We start from the raw sequence: 18,243 nt of genomic DNA, 5'->3' as shown, positions 1-18,243 counted from the left end.
GGCTTGGCCTAGATGGGCCAAAGGGCCTGCTTCTGTGCTGTAGTGCTTTGTGACTCTATGACATGGAGCCAGTACATCGTATGGTTCAATACGGGTGACTCACAGCCAAAGCTCTCCCCACCATTGACCACAACTGGTTGCACCATGCCTGGGCTGGAAGCAAATCTGCCCAGGAACAGAAAAGTCTATAGAAGGTGGGGGAAATCGCCCATCCATTTCAGGCAAAGCCCTTTGCACCATTGAGCATATCTACCAGGAGCACTGCCACAAGAAAGCACCTCCCACCATCAAGGCCAGGCTCACTTCTCACTGCTACCATCAGGCAGGAGGTACAGGAGCCTTAGAGCCCACACCACCAGCTTCAGAAAAAATTATTACCCCTCAATCATCAGGCTCCTGAACCAGTGTGGATAACTTCACTCGCCTCAACTCTGACCAGATTCCACAACTTACGGACTCAACTCGTGTTCTCAATATTATTTGTATTCTTTATACAACTTTGCTGATGGTGTTCGTCAGTCACTGTTCATGGGTGTGCGGCCGCACAGTAATTAAAATGCTCCCACACACGTAGCCTCAGTTGCCGTGCTTCGTGAATGTTTATGTGAAGTGCCATGCAGTGTTCAGGATGTGTCAGCATTTCCTACTCGGAGTGTTAGATGGTCCGCGCAGCATTAAATGGATCATAATTGACTCTGTTGATTTTCTATATTTTCCTGTATATGTCTGCAAGAAAATCAATCTCAGGGTAGTATATGGTAGATTATATTTGTACCTTCAACTTGGGATTTCAGCAGTCTCCCGTCAGCCTCATACACTCCAGGAAAAACCATCCCAGCCCATCCTATCATCAGTGAATCTCGTAGATACGGTGAGTATATGAAGTGACTTTACTCTGGCTAAAGGGTGAGGGTCTTTTTGTCGCCTAGGTAAAGGCAGAGCTGAAGAGGCAGCTGAGGTCCTTCCATCTCGAGTGCTTCAGGAGCCTGACCAGGAGGCGCAGCCGGAGCACATCGGCGGAGATTAGCCACACGTGCAGCACCCAGCTGGCGTTGCTGGAGAAACTGAGTCAGCCGGGCAAGTCGCTCGACTACAACGACAGCTTGCCGGCCACCTGAGCCAAGGGGGAGCGGGACTCGCTGCTTGGGCTTACCGAACGGTGGAAGCCGAGGGTGTTGGTCTGCTATGTTCCGTTGTGCGCGTCGCTTTGATTTTCATTTCACCAACGCTTTGCTGGACGTGATTGAAACGGGCAAGGAGAGGGACGGGATACCTGTGAGGGTGATGTTTGTCTGAAATGTGTGGTGCTCAAACCTTTTGTCTGTTAGATAGTTCTTATTTTCTGAGCAGATGCTCACCTGCTTCCTTTCAGTGGGTTATCAGTTCATTCCGAAAGATCATACAGTATAGGAGAAGAATTAGGCCATCAAGTCCGCTCTAATTCGATTATTCTTACTAACCCCATTCTCATGCCTTCTCTCCATAACCCTAAACCCAAAGACTCTATCGACCTCTGCCTTAAATAAACTCTGTGACTTGGCCTTCACAGCTGCTTGTGGCAATGAATTCCACAGATCCACCTCCTCTGGCTAAAGAAATTCCTCCTCATCTCAGCTTTATGCATGGTAGCGTAGCTGTCAGCATAACACAATTACAGTGGCAGCGATCACTGACCGGGGTTCAATTGCAGCCTCTGTCTGTAAGGAGTTTGTACTTTCCGTTTGTGACCACACAGGCTTCTTCTGGGTGCTCTGTTCCAGAGACTTGTGGGTTAGAGTTAGTGCGTTGTGGGTGTGCCACGTGGGTGGCAGAAGTCTGGGCTGCCCTGCACAATCCTCGCAGATTTGACTTGATGCAAATGACTTATTTCACTACATGTTTCGACATGTGTGTGACAAGTAAAGTTAATCTCGAAAAGGAGGTCCCTTTTATTCTGTGCACTTGGAACCTGTGCCAGACACCTTCATGAGCACTCATACAGCAGGGAAACAGGTCCTTCACCCATCCTGTCCATACCAGCCGGCTAGTATGGATCTATGCTAGTCCCAGTTACAGGCATTTGGTTCCTAGCCTACTAGACACTGGGAATTCTAGTCCTCACCCAGGTATTTCTTCAAGTTTAATCTCCCGGCAGCATGTTACAGATTCAGAAAAACCCTCTCGGTGGAAATGGTTCTCCTCGCATTCCCAGTTGCAGAGGAGGTTTACGGGGATGCTGCCTGGCTATAGAGAGAGGCTGGGATCTTTCCACTGGAGTGTAGGTGAATGAGTGATGGGATTCCAGAGGTTTGTATGGAGGTAGGGTGAATGCACTCAGGGTCAGGTGATCAAAACTGGAAAGCACAGCTTTAAGGTGTTTGGAGAAATATTTGATAAGAATCTGAGGAGCAACATTTTCATCCAGGATATGGAGCGAACTGCTAGAGGAATTGGCAAACTATCTGCAAGGTGCAATGCACCCGGTTAGGAAGACACGTAGATGGATGTAGTAAGTTTGCAAAGAAGGGCTGTTCGTGATGAGGAGGGAGAAATCTCCAGGAACATTCTCTTTGGTCCCCGTGTCTCCTATTCAAACTGGAGCTACAGTCTGCTGGAGCGTCAGTCCATCAAGCAGCATAAGACACAAGGCCATTCAGCCCATTGAGTCTGCCCCACCATTCCATCATGGCTGCTTTACTACCCCTCTCAGCCCCATTCTCCTGCCTTCTCTCCGTAACCTTTGACACCCTGACTAATCAAGAACCTATCAATGTACCCAATAACTTGGGGACCACAGCTGTCTGGACATATACTCAGTGGCCACCTCGTTAGGTACAGCAGGGACTTAATCAAGTGGACACTGAATGTAAGATACAGGAGTAAAGTTAGGCCATTCAACCCATCGAGAGTGCTCTGCCATTCAGTCATAGCTGATTTATTTTAAACTCAGTTCTCTTATAACCAATAAAGAACTTATCAGTCTCTGCCCTTAAATACGCCCAATGACTTGGCTTCCACACCCACCTGTGGAGTGGGAATTGGAACTTCTTTTCCAATATCTTTATTAGCTTCTACATAGAATACAGAGTACAAGAAAGTGTATATAAAAGGTCAAAAAACAGTTTTTAAAAAACTACCAATTACATTCTATCTGTTCATAATAACAGTCTCATTACCCTGTATTCATATAAGTTAATTAATAGTTATATTGAACTATGCTAATTTATTACAAAAAAAAGGTCTAACCCCTACCAAGACCGAAGCTGTTCATTAAGGAGAAAAGAAGGTAAATACCTTTTCATATAATAAAAAATTAATAATAGCTGACATCTGAGTTTAAACAACAAATTGAAGGTTTTGAAAATAATTCAGAAAAGGTCCCCACAATGTTTGAAAGTCTTGACGAGATTCAGAAATTGAACAACAAATCTTCTCTAAATCTAAGCATGACATTATGTCGCATAACCATTGAGTATGAGCAGGAGGAAAAACGTCTTTCCATTTAAACAAAAGCATCCTCCTTGCTATATGAGAGCTAAAGGCCAAAATATGTAAATCAGATGCCTTCAGCTTAATCTCTTGTCCTGCAACAATACCAAGTAGGGTCGTCAGAGGGTTAGGCTTAACATTGACTTTAAAAAGTAAAGAAAAAGTTTGAATAACTTCCTTCCAATATTTTTCAAGATTCAGACAAGTCCAAAACATATGAATTAATGAAGCTTCTCATTATTACATCTGACACAGTAGGCAGATATATCCAAATAAAAATGAGATAGCTTATATGAGCTCTATGTACCACCTTAAACTGTATGAGGGAATGACGAGCACATAGCGATGAAGTGTTAACCAGTTTAAAAATTTCATTCCAAGTCTCCTCAGATATTGATGTCTCTGAATCTTGTTCCCAGAGATTCTTAATTTTGTCTAAAGGAACATTCCTCGTCTCCAGTAACATACCATAAATCTCAGATATTGAACCATGATCAAAAGGTGTCAAGCTAAAAATTACGTCTAGTAAGTTCTTATCTGAGCTTATAGGGAATGTACATGTGGGAATTGGAATTGAAACACACAGATTCGGCCTGACTTGCTGACTCACTCCAATTGTTAGCTTCTCTGCCAATTACTGAACTCCCTCTGCCAAAGACAAATTGCTGGAGGAAGTCAGCAGGTTGGCCAGCAAGGGTGGAGGCAGAGGGCTGGTTGACGTTTCAGTCTGAGACCCTCTGTCAGCAGTTTTATTTTATTGCTTCTGGGATCTTGCTGTGAACTGGCTGGCTGCCACTACAGCGGTGAATGGTCAGGGTGGAAGTGACCAGACCCTTGCTGACCTTCACTTTCATCACTGTTCTGTAAGATATTGAACTTGCATAAGATGTTGGTGAGGAAAAATTTGGCATAATCGTGTGCAATTCTGGTCTCTTATCTACAGAAAAATGTCAATAATACTGAAAGAGTCCAGAGAAAATTTACAAGGACCTGAGCTAAGGACTTGAGGGAAGGGTTGAATAGGTTAGGTCTTTATTCCCTGGAGTGTAGGAGAATGAGAGGAGACGTCTACAAAATTATTAGGAGTATGGATAGGGTAAATGCAAACAGTTTTTTCCACTGAAGTTGGGTGAGAGTAGAGCTAGAGGTCTTGGGTTAAGGGTGAAAGGTGAAATATTTAAGGATAACCTGAGGGGGAGCCTCTTCACTCAGAGATTGGTGTGAGTATGGAACGGGCTGCCAGAGGAAGTGGCAGATGTGGATTTGATTGCAAAATGTGAGAGACGTTTGGATAGGTACGAGGATGGGAGGGGTACAAAGGGCTCAGTAGGACCATGGACAGGGTGGATGAGGGGCCTGTTTCTGGGCTGCAGTGCTCTCTGGAGCTCCAGAGGCTGTCACAGCACAGCGAACAGACCCAGTTACTGCGCCTGTGCTGTAGGCTCCAACAATCACTCACTGCAGTCAGCAGACAGCCTTTCAAATCTTCACTCTAACCCCTCCTGTGGTCATGAAAACGCCTTAGATAAATGCATACAGAAGTTTGTTTGGTGACCTTGTGTACGTTATGATTTGTCTTGCGGTTGCTGTACATGCTCCAGGTTGATCCTTGATGCAATTTCTAAGAACTAATCTATAATAAATACACTTGTGGCAATGGGTGGCCTGTTTACCCTTCTTTTGCCTCTTTTTGTTTCAATTCCGTTGTCCCTTTGCAAGAGGTGATGTCTGAGCCATTCCTCAAGGGAGCTAGGGAAGGCAGTGTAGAGTTCCTGGTGGCTACCCATTTTAATCCCTGTCCCCATTCCCATTCAGACCTGTTGGCCCCCGGCATCCTCTTTTGCCACGTTGAGGCCACTCTCAGGATGGAGGAGCAACACCTCATGTTCTGTCTAGGTAGCCTCCAACCCGAACATCGATTTCTTTTCTAGTGATTTTTCACCCTCCCCTTTCCCTCTTCTTCAATTCTCCACTCTGGCCTCTTACCTCTTCTCCTCGGCCGCCTATCACCTCCCCCTGGTGCCCCTCTCCTTCCCTTTCTCCCATGGTCCTCTCTCCTTTCCTCTCAGATACCTTGCTCTCCGGCCCTTTACCTTTCCCACCCACCTGGCTTCACCCATCACCTTCTAGCTTGTCCTCCCCACCCTTCCCCACCTTTATATTCTGACATCTTCACCCTCCCCCCTTCCTTTCCAGTCCCAAAGAAGGGTCTCGACCCAAAACATCGACTGTTTACTCATTTCCATCGATACCGCCAGGCCTGCCGAGTTCCTATGCATGTTGCTATGGGTGGCAGAGCTGCTCGCTGTGATTGGTTGTACTCGGGGGATCCACGTCATGTGACTGCCTGCCCCACTCTCACTCATCCCCACCAGCACTGGGGAACAGCTTCTTCCCCTCCGTCATCGCATCCACCCACAGAAGCTGTCTCCTGCCTCCAGAGACCCCTGGTTCGATCCTGGCCCCAGGCGCTGTTGTGTGGGGCCTGGAAATCCTTCCACTCTTTGCTCCAGTTTCCTCCCACATCTACTGATGAGAATAATGGCCACTGTAAATTTATCCTTAAGGTGTGCAGGTGAGCGGGGGGGTGGAGTTGCCAGATATCCAGTGGTGAGCACTGTAACTGGTTGCATCCCAGCCTGGTATTGAAACAACACACACAAAATGCTGGTGGAACTCAGCAGGCCTGGCAGCATCTATCGGGAGAAGCACTGTCCTGACGAAGGGTCTCGACTGGAAACATCGACAGCGCTTCTCCCGATAGATGCTGCCTGGCCTGCTGCGTTCCACCAGCATTTTGTGTGTGTTGTTGTTTGAATTTCCAGCATCTGCAGATTTCCTCGTGTTTGCTCTGGTATTGAAACATCAGTAATAATTGATACTTGTACCCGGCTGGAAGCCCAGTTAGATTTACTTTGTCATACACACCGAGAAAGCACGAGAGCCTTTTTCAGATTCTTCACTTCCACCATCATACTTCGGAACATCAACACCGGCTCCTTGTTCCAGTTTGCACCATTTATTGATTTTATTCTTTGGTGTAATTTATAATAATTTTTCATGTCTTGAGCTGCAACAAGAGCAGCAAATTCGCGATATTACTCAGTTAGGTAGAGATGCCAGGCAGGATGGCACAGTGCTCCTCTTGCAGGATGTGGGCAGGCAGGGAGACCCCCAGTGTCTCTGACCACTACAACTGCGAGAAGTGCATCCAGCTGCAGCTTCTATCAAACCGTGTTAAGGAAGGAGTTGGAGCTGGAACTGGATGAACACCGGATCATTCGGGAGGCTGAGGGGGTGATAGACTGGACATTTAGAGAGATAACCCAAAGTGCACTGCAGATTCTGTGGTCAAATCAAGACGTACAAAAAGGCTGGGTGAACTCAGCAGGTCAGGCAGCATCCGTTGAAAGGAGCAGTCAATGTTTCGGGTCAAGACCCTTGAGTCTTTAGTCCTGACGAAGGGTCTCGACCCGAACCGTTGACTGATTCTTTCAACAGATGCTGCCCGACCTGCTGAGTTCATCCAGCTTTTTTGTACATCTTCATATAGAGAGATAGTTACACCTGAGGTGCAGGACACAGGAGACTGGGTGAGAGTGAGGAATTGGAAAGAAGTTAGGAGCCAGTGTAGAGTACCCCTGTGTCCATCTCCCTGAACAACAGGTATATCTCTTTGGATACTGTTGGGGGGGAATGACCTGACTGAAGAAAATCCCTGGTGCTGTGACTTTGAAGGGAAAGGGTGAGAAGGGGTGCACTGTGGTGACGGGATTTGTCAGGGGAATGGGTAGGAGGTTCTGTGGGCAAGAATGAGATTCTCAGATGGTATGTTGGAGGAATGCAGCAAGCCAGGCAATATCGGGAAAAGAGTAAATAGCTGATGTTTTGGGCCGAAACCCTTCTTCAGGTGTGGAGTGAAAAGAAGAGAAGGCAGGGTAATAAGGTGGGAGGAGGGGAGGAAGAAGTACAAGGTGGTAGGTGATAGGTGAGACCGGGTGAAGAGTGGGAGGTCGACTGGTGAAAAAGATAAAGGTCTGGAGAAGGGGGAATCTGATAGGAGGGGACAGAAGGGCATGGAAGAAGGAAGGGCGGAAACACCAGAGGGATGTGATGGGGATAAGGTGAGGGGGGGAATGGGAATGGGAATGGGGGGTGGTGAAGGGAGGGGCCTAGTGGGAAGGTTTATTAATACTGCACAGTGGGATTAAAGCTTGAGTTGCAGGGGGTTGGGAACCAGAGTGCCAGGACAGTCAGTGCAGAGGTTGTGGAGGCAGATGTTGGTAAGACGCCAAAGTCAGGAATGGAAAGGTTGAGCGTGGAGTGACTGGTGCCCAGAGCAGCAGATATTTCAATGCAACAAGTATCCTGGGAAAGGCAGAAAATGGTGCTGACGATGAGGTAGTTGGTTTACAAACGGAGGCAATGTGTAGTGAGGAGGGGCTGCTGATAGGGCAAAATTGCAGTCACCAGGATGAGTGCAATGTAAAAGTCAGACAACATCAAAATGCGTGAATAAGGGACTGAAGGTGTTATATTTGCTGACCTCTCCCCGTAACTCAGTCACTGACCGACCTCTCCCCGTAACTCAGTCTGACCGACCTCTCCCCGTAACTCAGTCTGACCGACCTCTCCCCGTAACTCAGTCTCTGACCGACCTCTCCCCGTAACTCAGTCACTGACCGACCTCTCCCCGTAATTCAGTCACTGACCGACCTCTCCCCGTAACTCAGTCACTGACCGACCTCTCCCCGTAACTCAGTCTGACCGACCTCTCCCCGTAACTCAGTCTGACCGACCTCTCCCCGTAACTCAGTCTGACCAACCTCTCCCCGTAACTCAGTCTGACCGACCTCTCCCCGTAACTCAGTCACTGACCGACCTCTCCCCGTAACTCAGTCACTGACCGACCTCTCCCCGTTACTCAGTCTGACCGACCTCTCCCCGTAACTCAGTCTCTGACCGACCTCTCCCCGTAACTCAGTCACTGACCGACCTCTCCCCGTAACTCAGTCACTGACCGACCTCTCCCCGTAACTCAGTCTGACCGACCTCTCCCCGTAACTCAGTCACTGACCGACTCTCCCCGTAACTCAGTCTCTGACCGACCTCTCCCCGTAACTCAGTCACTGACCGACCTCTCCCCGTAACTCAGTCACTGACCGACCTCTCCCCGTAACTCAGTCACTGACCGACCTCTCCCCGTAACTCAGTCACTGACCGACCTCTCCCCGTAACTCAGTCACTGACCGACCTCTCCCCGTAACTCAGTCTCTGACCGACCTCTCCCCGTAACTCAGTCACTGACCGACCTCTCCCCGTAACTCAGTCTCTGACCGACCTCTCCCCGTAACTCAGTCACTGACCGACCTCTCCCCGTAACTCAGTCACTGACCGACCTCTCCCCGTAACTCAGTCACTGACCGACCTCTCCCCGTAACTCAGTCTGAGCGACCTCTCCCCGTAACTCAGTCACTGACCGACCTCTCCCCGTAACTCAGTCTGAGCGACCTCTCCCCGTAACTCAGTCACTGACCGACCTCTCCCCGTAACTCAGTCACTGACCGACCTCTCCCCGTAACTCAGTCACTGACCGACCTCTCCCCGTAACTCAGTCACTGACCGACCTCTCCCCGTAACTCAGTCTCTGACCGACCTCTCCCCGTAACTCAGTCACTGACCGACCTCTCCCCGTAACTCAGTCTCTGACCGACCTCTCCCCGTAACTCAGTCACTGACCGACCTCTCCCCGTAACTCAGTCACTGACCGACCTCTCCCCGTAACTCAGTCACTGACCGACCTCTCCCCGTAACTCAGTCACTGACCGACCTCTCCCCGTAACTCAGTCTCTGACCGACCTCTCCCCGTAACTCAGTCACTGACCGACCTCTCCCCGTAACTCAGTCACTGACCGACCTCTCCCCGTAACTCAGTCTCTGACCGACCTCTCCCCGTAACTCAGTCTGACCGACCTCTCCCCGTAACTCAGTCTGACCGACCTCTCCCCGTAACTCAGTCTGACCGACCTCTCCCCGTAACTCAGTCACTGACCGACCTCTCCCCGTAACTCAGTCTGACCGACCTCTCCCCGTAACTCAGTCACTGACCGACTCTCCCCGTAACTCAGTCACTGACCGATCTCTCCCCGTAACTCAGTCACTGACCGACCTCTCCCCGTAACTCAGTCACTGACCGACCTCTCCCCGTAACTCAGTCTCTGACCGACCTCTCCCCGTAACTCAGTCTGACCGACCTCTCCCCGTAACTCAGTCTGACCAACCTCTCCCCGTAACTCAGTCTGACCGACCTCTCCCCGTAACTCAGTCACTGACCGACCTCTCCCCGTAACTCAGTCACTGACCGACCTCTCCCCGTTACTCAGTCTGACCGACCTCTCCCCGTAACTCAGTCTCTGACCGACCTCTCCCCGTAACTCAGTCACTGACCGACCTCTCCCCGTAACTCAGTCACTGACCGACCTCTCCCCGTAACTCAGTCTGACCGACCTCTCCCCGTAACTCAGTCACTGACCGACTCTCCCCGTAACTCAGTCTCTGACCGACCTCTCCCCGTAACTCAGTCACTGACCGACCTCTCCCCGTAACTCAGTCACTGACCGACCTCTCCCCGTAACTCAGTCACTGACCGACCTCTCCCCGTAACTCAGTCACTGACCGACCTCTCCCCGTAACTCAGTCTCTGACCGACCTCTCCCCGTAACTCAGTCACTGACCGACCTCTCCCCGTAACTCAGTCTCTGACCGACCTCTCCCCGTAACTCAGTCTGACCAACCTCTCCCCGTAACTCAGTCTGACCAACCTCTGCCCGTAACTCAGTCACTGACCGACCTCTCCCCGTAACTCAGTCTGACCGACCTCTCCCCGTAACTCAGTCTGACCGATCTCTCCCCGTAACTCAGTCTCTGTCTGACCTCTCCCCGTAACTCAGTCTGACCGACCTCTCCCCGTAACTCAGTCTGAGCGACCTCTCCCCGTAACTCAGTCACTGACCGACCTCTCCCCGTAACTCAGTCTCTGACCGACCTCTCCCCGTAACTCAGTCTGACCGACCTCTCCCCGTAACTCAGTCTGACCGACCTCTCCCCGTAACTCAGTCTGACCGACCTCTCCCCGTAACTCAGTCTGATCGACCTCTCCCCGTAACTCAGTCACTGACCGACCTCTCCCCGTAACTCAGTCACTGACCGACCTCTCCCCGTAACTCAGTCACTGACCGACCTCTCCCCGTAACTCAGTCTGACCGACCTCTCCCCGTAACTCAGTCACTGACCGACTCTCCCCGTAACTCAGTCTCTGACCGACCTCTCCCCGTAACTCAGTCACTGACCGACCTCTCCCCGTAACTCAGTCTCTGTCTGACCTCTCCCCGTAACTCAGTCTGACCAACCTCTCCCCGTATCTCAGTCTCTGACCGATCTCTCTCTATAATTCCGTCCCTTGAGTCCCAACAACCTGTGTATTGGATTTATGAGCAAAGGTAAGACTATAACACCATGACATCGCAGCAGAATTAGGCCATTTGGCCCATCGAGTCTGCTCTGCCATTCTATCATGGCCGATCCTTTTCTCCACTCCTCAGCCCTCTCCCTGAATCTTTGATGGTATGTCCAATCAAGAAGCTATCAAAGTCTGCCATAAATACGCCCAGCAAACCGGCAGGGTAGCTAGTGGTTAGTCTACTGGTATTACAGTGCCAGACACGGGTTCAATTCCCACTACTGTCTCTAAGGAATTTCTGTTCTGCTCCGACTGAGCGTGCTTCGTCCAGGTGCTCCGGTTTCATCCCACGTTCCACCGGTGAGCAGAATCAGAATTAAAATCTGGTTTAATGTCACTTGCATTGGCTGTGAAATTCATTGTTTTCTGGCGGTGGTACACAGCAATACATAATCATAAAAATCAATAAATTACCTTAAGATATATATATATCTAAAACAACTATAAATTGCAAACAGAAATATATATATAAATTAAATAAAAATAGAGGGAAATTGCTGAGGTTGTGTTCGTGGATTCATTGTCCATTCGAAAATCTGTAGAAGAAGCTCTCCCTGTTTCTTCAAACTTCTTCAACGAGAAGAGGGCATGTCCTGGGTGATGGGTGTCCTTAATGATGGATGCTGCCTTCTTGAGGCATCTCCTTTTGAAGGTGTCCTCGATGTAAACTTACTAACAGATCAGGTGTATTAATTTGTCCACTAGAAACAGAGAGACCCTTGTGGGTCGGTCCAAGTCCATCCTTGACACAACTGGTGCATTTCATCGAATGTTTTGATGTTTCAATATACATGTGACAAATAAAGTTATTTTCTTTGAGTATTGTCTTGGCAGTTCTTTTGTGGTTTTCTATGGGAAAGATGTGATGGATGAGTGAATTCATGATGATTGGAAAATTCTAACAGTGTGGAAAGGTTGGACTCACTCAGGTTGTTTTCCCTGGACTGAGGAGGCTGAGGCGAGATTCATTCAGTGGCATAAAATTCCAAAGTTCTGACATAAAAAAGTAAATACATAGGACTTATTTCTCTCAGCAACGTGGCCAAAATTGTGGAACGGGGTTTTGAAATCACTGGTTGAAGAACTTGAAGGGACATGAAATATGAGTTTGGTGTGGGCCTGAGGGAGTTTGTGGCAAAAATTGTCCACACAGTTAATTTGGGACCATAACCTGCAGAGCTGAGGGTGCTGAAAGTTGGGAGGGCCTCACCAATGCAGCAGGCAGAAGATGATGGCACATCACAACAGCAGAGAAGGGTCCTCCACTGTCCTGCACTCCTTGCCACTGGACCCTGACCAAGATCTGTCAAAGAGTGTGTGTTGGCTGGCTGTGCATCGGCCTCACCACTTTAAACAAGGTCATGCACACCTGCCCATCACTTCCCCCTAATGCCCCCCACCTACTTCCCTTTTGCTCATGGTCCATTTTCCTCTCCTATCAAATTCCTTCACCTCCGGCCCATTACCTTTCCCACCTATCACCTCCCAGCTTCTTACTTCATCCCCCCACCCCCACCCACTTAGCTTCGCCTATCACCTACTAGCTTGTCGTCCTCCCTTCTATTGTCTTCCCCCTTCCTTTCCAGTCCCGATGAAGGGTGTTAGCCTGAAAATGTGACTGATTGTTTCACTCAGTTCCATAGATGCAGCCTAACATGCTGAGTTCCTCCAGCATTTTGTGTGTGTTGCTTTGGATTTCCAGCATCTGCAGAATCTCTCATGTTTAAGATTTCCAACTGGATAAGGTTGTGATGATGACCTAGAAAATGTGCTTTCTCTTCCAATAAAAACAAGCCCAGCCTCCCCAGTCTTTCCCTGTTGCTATGATTTCCCTGAATCTTCACCACACTTGATGTGACCAGAACAGTAGACTGCACAACATCAACTTTAATAGAAAGACTTAAAGGCAAATCCTCAGATAACGTGGGAATAACGAAGGATGCTGAGCATTGTTCTTACAGGAGGCTCATCCCAATACTCCTACCAATTTTTATCAATGCACCATAGGAAACAATCTACTTGGGTGCATAACAGCCGTGTACGGCAACTGCTCCGCATGTAACCACAACAAACTGCAGGGTTGTGGACCCAGCTCTGCACGTCACAGAAACTAGCCTCCCCTCCAAGAGCAAACACGAGGAAATCTGCAGACGCTGGAAATTCAAGCAACACACACAAAATGCTGGTGGAACACAGCAGGCCAGGCAGCATCTACAGGGAGAAGCACTGTTGTCGTTTTGGGCCGAGGCCCTTCATCAGGACTGCCTCCCTTCCAAGGTCTCTGTCTGCATTTCTCACTGCCTCAGTGAAGAAGCCAGCATAATCAAAGACCCCGTCCACTCCAGACATCCTCTCTTCTCCCTCTCCCCTTCAAGCAGAAGACACAAGAGCCTGCAAGCTCGTACCACGAGTCTCAAGGATGGCTTCTATCAGTTTTGAGTGGACCTCTTGTACGATAGGATGGACTCTTGGCCTCAGAATCTACCTCGTTGTGATGCAGTGCTTTACCCGCACTGCACTTTCTCCATAGCTGTATGTTTTATTAACCCTAGCTTAGCTCTCACCCCAATCCTAATGCATTGTTATTGCTTTAGCATATTCTGGCTCAAAGCAGGGTGTAAGGGGTGTCCAGGGAGGGGTAGCTCCTCCAGTGAAGAGGCTCGTCATTGTCCGTTCTGGGGCTGCTCACTCACCTTTGGTCCCCGCCAGACGCAGCTCACAGCTGTGGCTCCAAGTGGTTGTCTCACGTGACGGCGGTCACACGTCGGCAGACTGGTGGATGGGACCTACGGTGAGATCCAACGACTAGGAAGGCAGTTCTGCAACGCCCCGTGGAGAAGAAAGGCACAGAGGACGTCATGGACATCCAAGGAAGTCCCCAGTGTGTGATGCTTGTTCGTACCACTGGACCCAGGCTACAGAGGGTGAGAGAGTGGAACTGCCCCAGGGCAACAGGTTCTCAACTTCAAAAACTCTTCCTCACAGGTTACCTGTCATCATCGGACATGATGGACAGCTGCCAGCTGTGTAATGATTTGATCTGTACGAACAGTATGTAAGGCAAACTTTTTACTCCGCCTTGGTACGTGAGACAATAAGCCAATTCCGATTCCAATAAAATGGGAGGTACGGATAGAGCCGATTGTCATGGAGCTGGAAGATTCTCATTGTCTGTGTGGAGGTTTAAGAATTAAGGCAAAAGGGGAAAGATTTAAAAGGGACTGGGAGGCTCATGAACAGCCAGAGGAAGTGGTATTTGTAGGAACAATAACAATATTTAAAAGACATGTAAATTGCAGACAGAATTTAATGCAGAGCTGGTGCAATTCGGTAGGACCAACCAGGGTTGGTCTTACACGGTGAACAGTAGGGCACTGAGGAGTGCGGTAGAACAAAGGGATCTGGGAATACTGGTCCATAATCCATTGAAAGTGGCATCACAGGTAGATAGGGTCATTAAAAAAAAACTTCAGGCACATTGGAGTTCAGGAGGTGGAATGTTATGCTGAGGTTGTATAAGACATTGGTGAGGCCTATTTTGGTGTACTGTGTGCAGTTTTGATCACCTCCCTACAGGAAATATGTAAATAAAGTTTGAAAGACAAAACGTACAAGGATGTTGTCTGGAGGACCTGAACTGTAAAAAAGAATTGACTAGGTATTCTTTAAAACATAGAAGATTGAGGAGGAAATTTGACAGAGGGGTACAAGATTATGAGGGGTATAGATAGGGTGAATGTAAGCAGGCTTTTTCCACTGAGGTTGGGTGGGACTATAACTAGAGGTCATGGATTAAGGGTGAAAGGTGAATGTTTAAGAGGAACAAGAGGAGTAACTTCTTCACTCAGAGGGTGGCGAGGGTGTGGAATGAGCTGCCAGCGCAAGTGGTGCATGGGATTTTGATTTCAGCATTCAAGAGTAGTTTGGATAGATAGACGGATGGAAGGGGTATGGAGGGCTGTGATCTGTGTGCAGGTCGATAGGGCGCGGCAGTTTAAATGGGTCCACACAGACCGTGTGGGCTGAAGGGCCTGTTTCTGTGACTTTATTGAATTGAATTGACTTTATTTCTTACATCATTCACATACATGAGGAGTAAAAATCTTTACGTTACATCTCTATCTGAATGTACAAGGTGCAATCATAGTAATTTATAATAAATAGAGCAGTCAATGTAACATAGAAATACACTCAGATCAGTGTGAATTAATCAGTCTGATGGTCTGCTGGAAGAAGCTGTCCCGGAGCCTGTTGGTCCTGGCTCTTATGCTGCGGTACCGTTTCCCAGATGGCAGCAGCTGGAATAGATTGTGGTTGGGGTGACTCAGGTCCCCAATGATCCTTCAGGCCCTGTTTTCACACCTGTAAATGTCCTGAATTATGGGAAGTTCACATCCACAGATTGGACAAGAAATGTTTTGAAAAAAATAAACAAAAAGAAATCCTGAAGGTCTAGGCACTGGAGAGAAAGAAGTAGAGGTTATAAGTTAAGGGTGAAAGGTGAAATGTCTGAGGGGGAGTTTCTCCACTCGGAGGGTGGTGAGTGTGGAACAAGCTGCCAGTGGAGGTGGTGGATGCAGGTTCAATTTCAACATTGAAGCGACGTTGGGGTAAGTTCATGTCAGGAGGGGTATGGAGGGAGGGCTCTGGTCCAGGTGTGGCTCAGGAGACTAGGCAGAGTATCAGTTTGTCACGGGTTAGACGGGCTGAGGGGCCTGCTTCTGAGCTGTAGTGCTCTATGCCTCTAGGGCACCCTGGTAGCACAGAGGAGATGGGCCAAAGAGCCTGGTTCCACGCTGATGTTTCTAATTGTTCAGATTCTGAAACAGTTTGACACCAGCGGGAGTCGTCCGTCAATACTGAGCGCAATGTCGGACTGCCTCAGCGACTCCAGCTCCGGATTTCTCCCTCGGGGTTTACTCCTGAAGCCCTCCCCATAAGTGGGTCTCGCCGCGGGGCGGCGGAGGTTTCAGATCAGAGCTTTCCTTCTAGATGAGCTGCCAACCACGGCTGACAAGTCTAACTGCCCAAAGGGCTGGTTTTAAGGTGGCAGTAACTGGCCATTGCCCCTTTCCCTGTCAGTAGCAGTGGTTTCATTGGACTTAGTGGCTAAGCCACACGCGAGGGCCAGGAGCTGGACTTGTTTGTCAGGGGTTATTTCAGCCGCACACCCTTGACAGCATTTAATAGGCAGCAGGAGCTTATCCCCATTACCTGCCCCCTCCGCCCCACTATTACCCCCCCACCAGAAATGACAACCTTAAGGAACCAGATTTGTGTGTTGCTGGCGTGTGCTCTGATTCAGAATCCTGCGTATCAATGACTGGCAACACTCAGAGTATTAACGCAGAGGGACATTTAATGAGATCCTTACAGTTGTTTGATCACCATTTTAAAAAAATTCTCTAATATGTACATTTATGTCCATTAAGTAATTCCCAGACACGGCAAACAATACATAACAGCTTGGGGTAGTTTCTATAGAAGTACTATAGCAACGACAGAATTGCGGTCTTCAATGCTCCTGAGGTCCTTGTGGTCACTCAGGACTAATCGGGACCGACATTCACATTATAACATCATCAATCGTATCAATCCATGCAGCCAGTTCCAATTCACTTGTAATTCAAACCAGTTATTTGTACAAAATCTCCCCACAATATTCTCCTTTCAGACGTTTGCAGAGAGCCGATGCAAACCGGCTTTTTCCTCCGAGGTCAGGTGAGACTAGAACTGGAGGTCACGGGTTAAGGGGGAGAGGTGACAATTTTAAGGAGAGCTTCTTCACTCCGAGGGTGGTGCCGGTGTGGAACGAGCTGCCAGAGGGAGTGGTGGATGTGTGGTCAACTTCAGCGTTTAAGAGAAGTTTGGGTAGGTATATGGAATGGAGGGGTTTGGAGGGCTATGGTCCTGGGTGCCCCTATCGGATTGGAATAGGCAGATTAATAGTTTGGCATGGACTAGATGGGCCAAAGGGCCTGTCTCTGCATAGTAGTGCTATGCCTCTAAGAATGAGGGAGCAGTTATTATACTTACTGACAGCTCTGTCCAATAGTTCCAATGCATGGCTTCAAACCTGAATTCCACCCCCCCCCCACTTCATAAGGATCTCTCCAGCCTTCTACTGAGATTTGAATTTGCATTTGAATTCATCCACCATTCTTTCTGCATCATCACAGCTTACCGTGTATAAAGGGAAATAGTTCTCCCCCTTCCCACCGCCCCTCTTGCATTCACACCAATGTTCCCGCATGGGGTTCGTGTACAGTGTGGGGGGAGCAGTTCCTGAAACAGGCCCAACTGAGGAGTTATTGAGTCAAATACTGGGAAAGGGAGGGTGAATGTAAATAGACGGGGTTTCAATATTAGCAAACAGAAATGATATGAGCCCAGTTTGGCTCTCAGATCTATCCTGCCCAGTTTTATCCGCCTGAAGTTCAAACCACCTCTGCCTGGAATGTAGAGCCACAGGTGCCGGTAGAGGCAAATGAATTAGAGACATTTAACGGACTCTCAAATGGACACATGGATGAATGAAAAGTTGGAGGGTCCTGCAGGGGGAAAGCAGAGTACGATTAAGGGTCGGCTCAACGTAGTCAGCCGAAGGTCCTGCGCTCTGCCATACTAACACATTGTTCGTCACCATCAGACACAAGGTTTGGAGTCACACAACACACATGGCAAGGGATTGGGCTCACTTTAACAGGCTATGGAGACAGTCGTAAGGCAGGGGAACAGGGTTTTGGCTCATCAATTCTGAATTCACCATCAAACACCCTACTACTATACTTTGCTTTTACTTAGAGATAAAACATGGTTACAGGCCCTTCCCATCCAAGGAGCCCACACTGCCCTGTTACACCCATGCAACCAATTCACCTACTAACCAGTACGTTTTTAGAATAAGGGAGGAAAGCAGGGCACCCGGAGGAGACCACAGGGAGAACTTTCAAACCCCTTACAGGCAGCAGTGGCAATTGAACCTGGGTCACTGGCACTGTAACAGTGTAACGCTAATGGCTATGGTACCATCTCCCCCACCCTTCCCCCGAGTCCTCCACATTCCCATCAACTCTCACAAGATCCGACCACTCACCCATACACCCGGGACAAATGGCAACCACCAATCCGCACGTCTTTGGGATACGGGGCGAAGACGGGGCACCCAGAGGGTATCCGTGCAGTCACAGAGAGAATGTCACCGAGGTCAGGAACGAACCACGGTCACGGGAGCTGTGAGGGTAATACTCTACCAG

The 18,243-nt window shown here is 48.8% G+C and overlaps 1 protein-coding gene and 1 long non-coding RNA gene across 2 annotated transcripts in view; one reads left to right on the top strand and one right to left on the bottom strand.

The window, feature by feature from the left end:
- LOC132395318 (vasoactive intestinal polypeptide receptor-like) overlaps nt 1–5,641 on the top strand; it is a 68,219-nt gene extending 62,578 nt beyond the window's left edge. Inside the window, exon 13 of the mRNA XM_059971731.1 lies at nt 930–5,641. Within this exon, the coding sequence (XP_059827714.1) occupies nt 930–1,118 (189 nt within the window). The 3' untranslated portion in view covers nt 1,119–5,641. The remainder of the gene's footprint in view (nt 1–929) is intronic.
- A 4,134-nt stretch (nt 5,642–9,775) lies between these two features.
- Nucleotides 9,776–11,800, bottom strand: LOC132394960 (uncharacterized). The gene is made up of 3 exons (XR_009512461.1): nt 10,851–11,800; nt 10,236–10,428; nt 9,776–10,032 (listed from the first exon to the last, which is right to left on the bottom strand). It is a non-coding gene; the product is annotated as an uncharacterized LOC132394960 (long non-coding RNA).
- Nucleotides 11,801–18,243: the final 6,443 nt, after the last annotated feature.

This window comes from Hypanus sabinus, chromosome 6 (assembly GCF_030144855.1).
Source record: "Hypanus sabinus isolate sHypSab1 chromosome 6, sHypSab1.hap1, whole genome shotgun sequence".
In the NCBI taxonomy this organism is placed as follows: domain Eukaryota; kingdom Metazoa; phylum Chordata; class Chondrichthyes; order Myliobatiformes; family Dasyatidae; genus Hypanus; species Hypanus sabinus.
The sequence above is the reverse complement of the archived record's forward strand: the minus strand, read 5'-3'. Positions and strand labels throughout refer to the sequence as shown.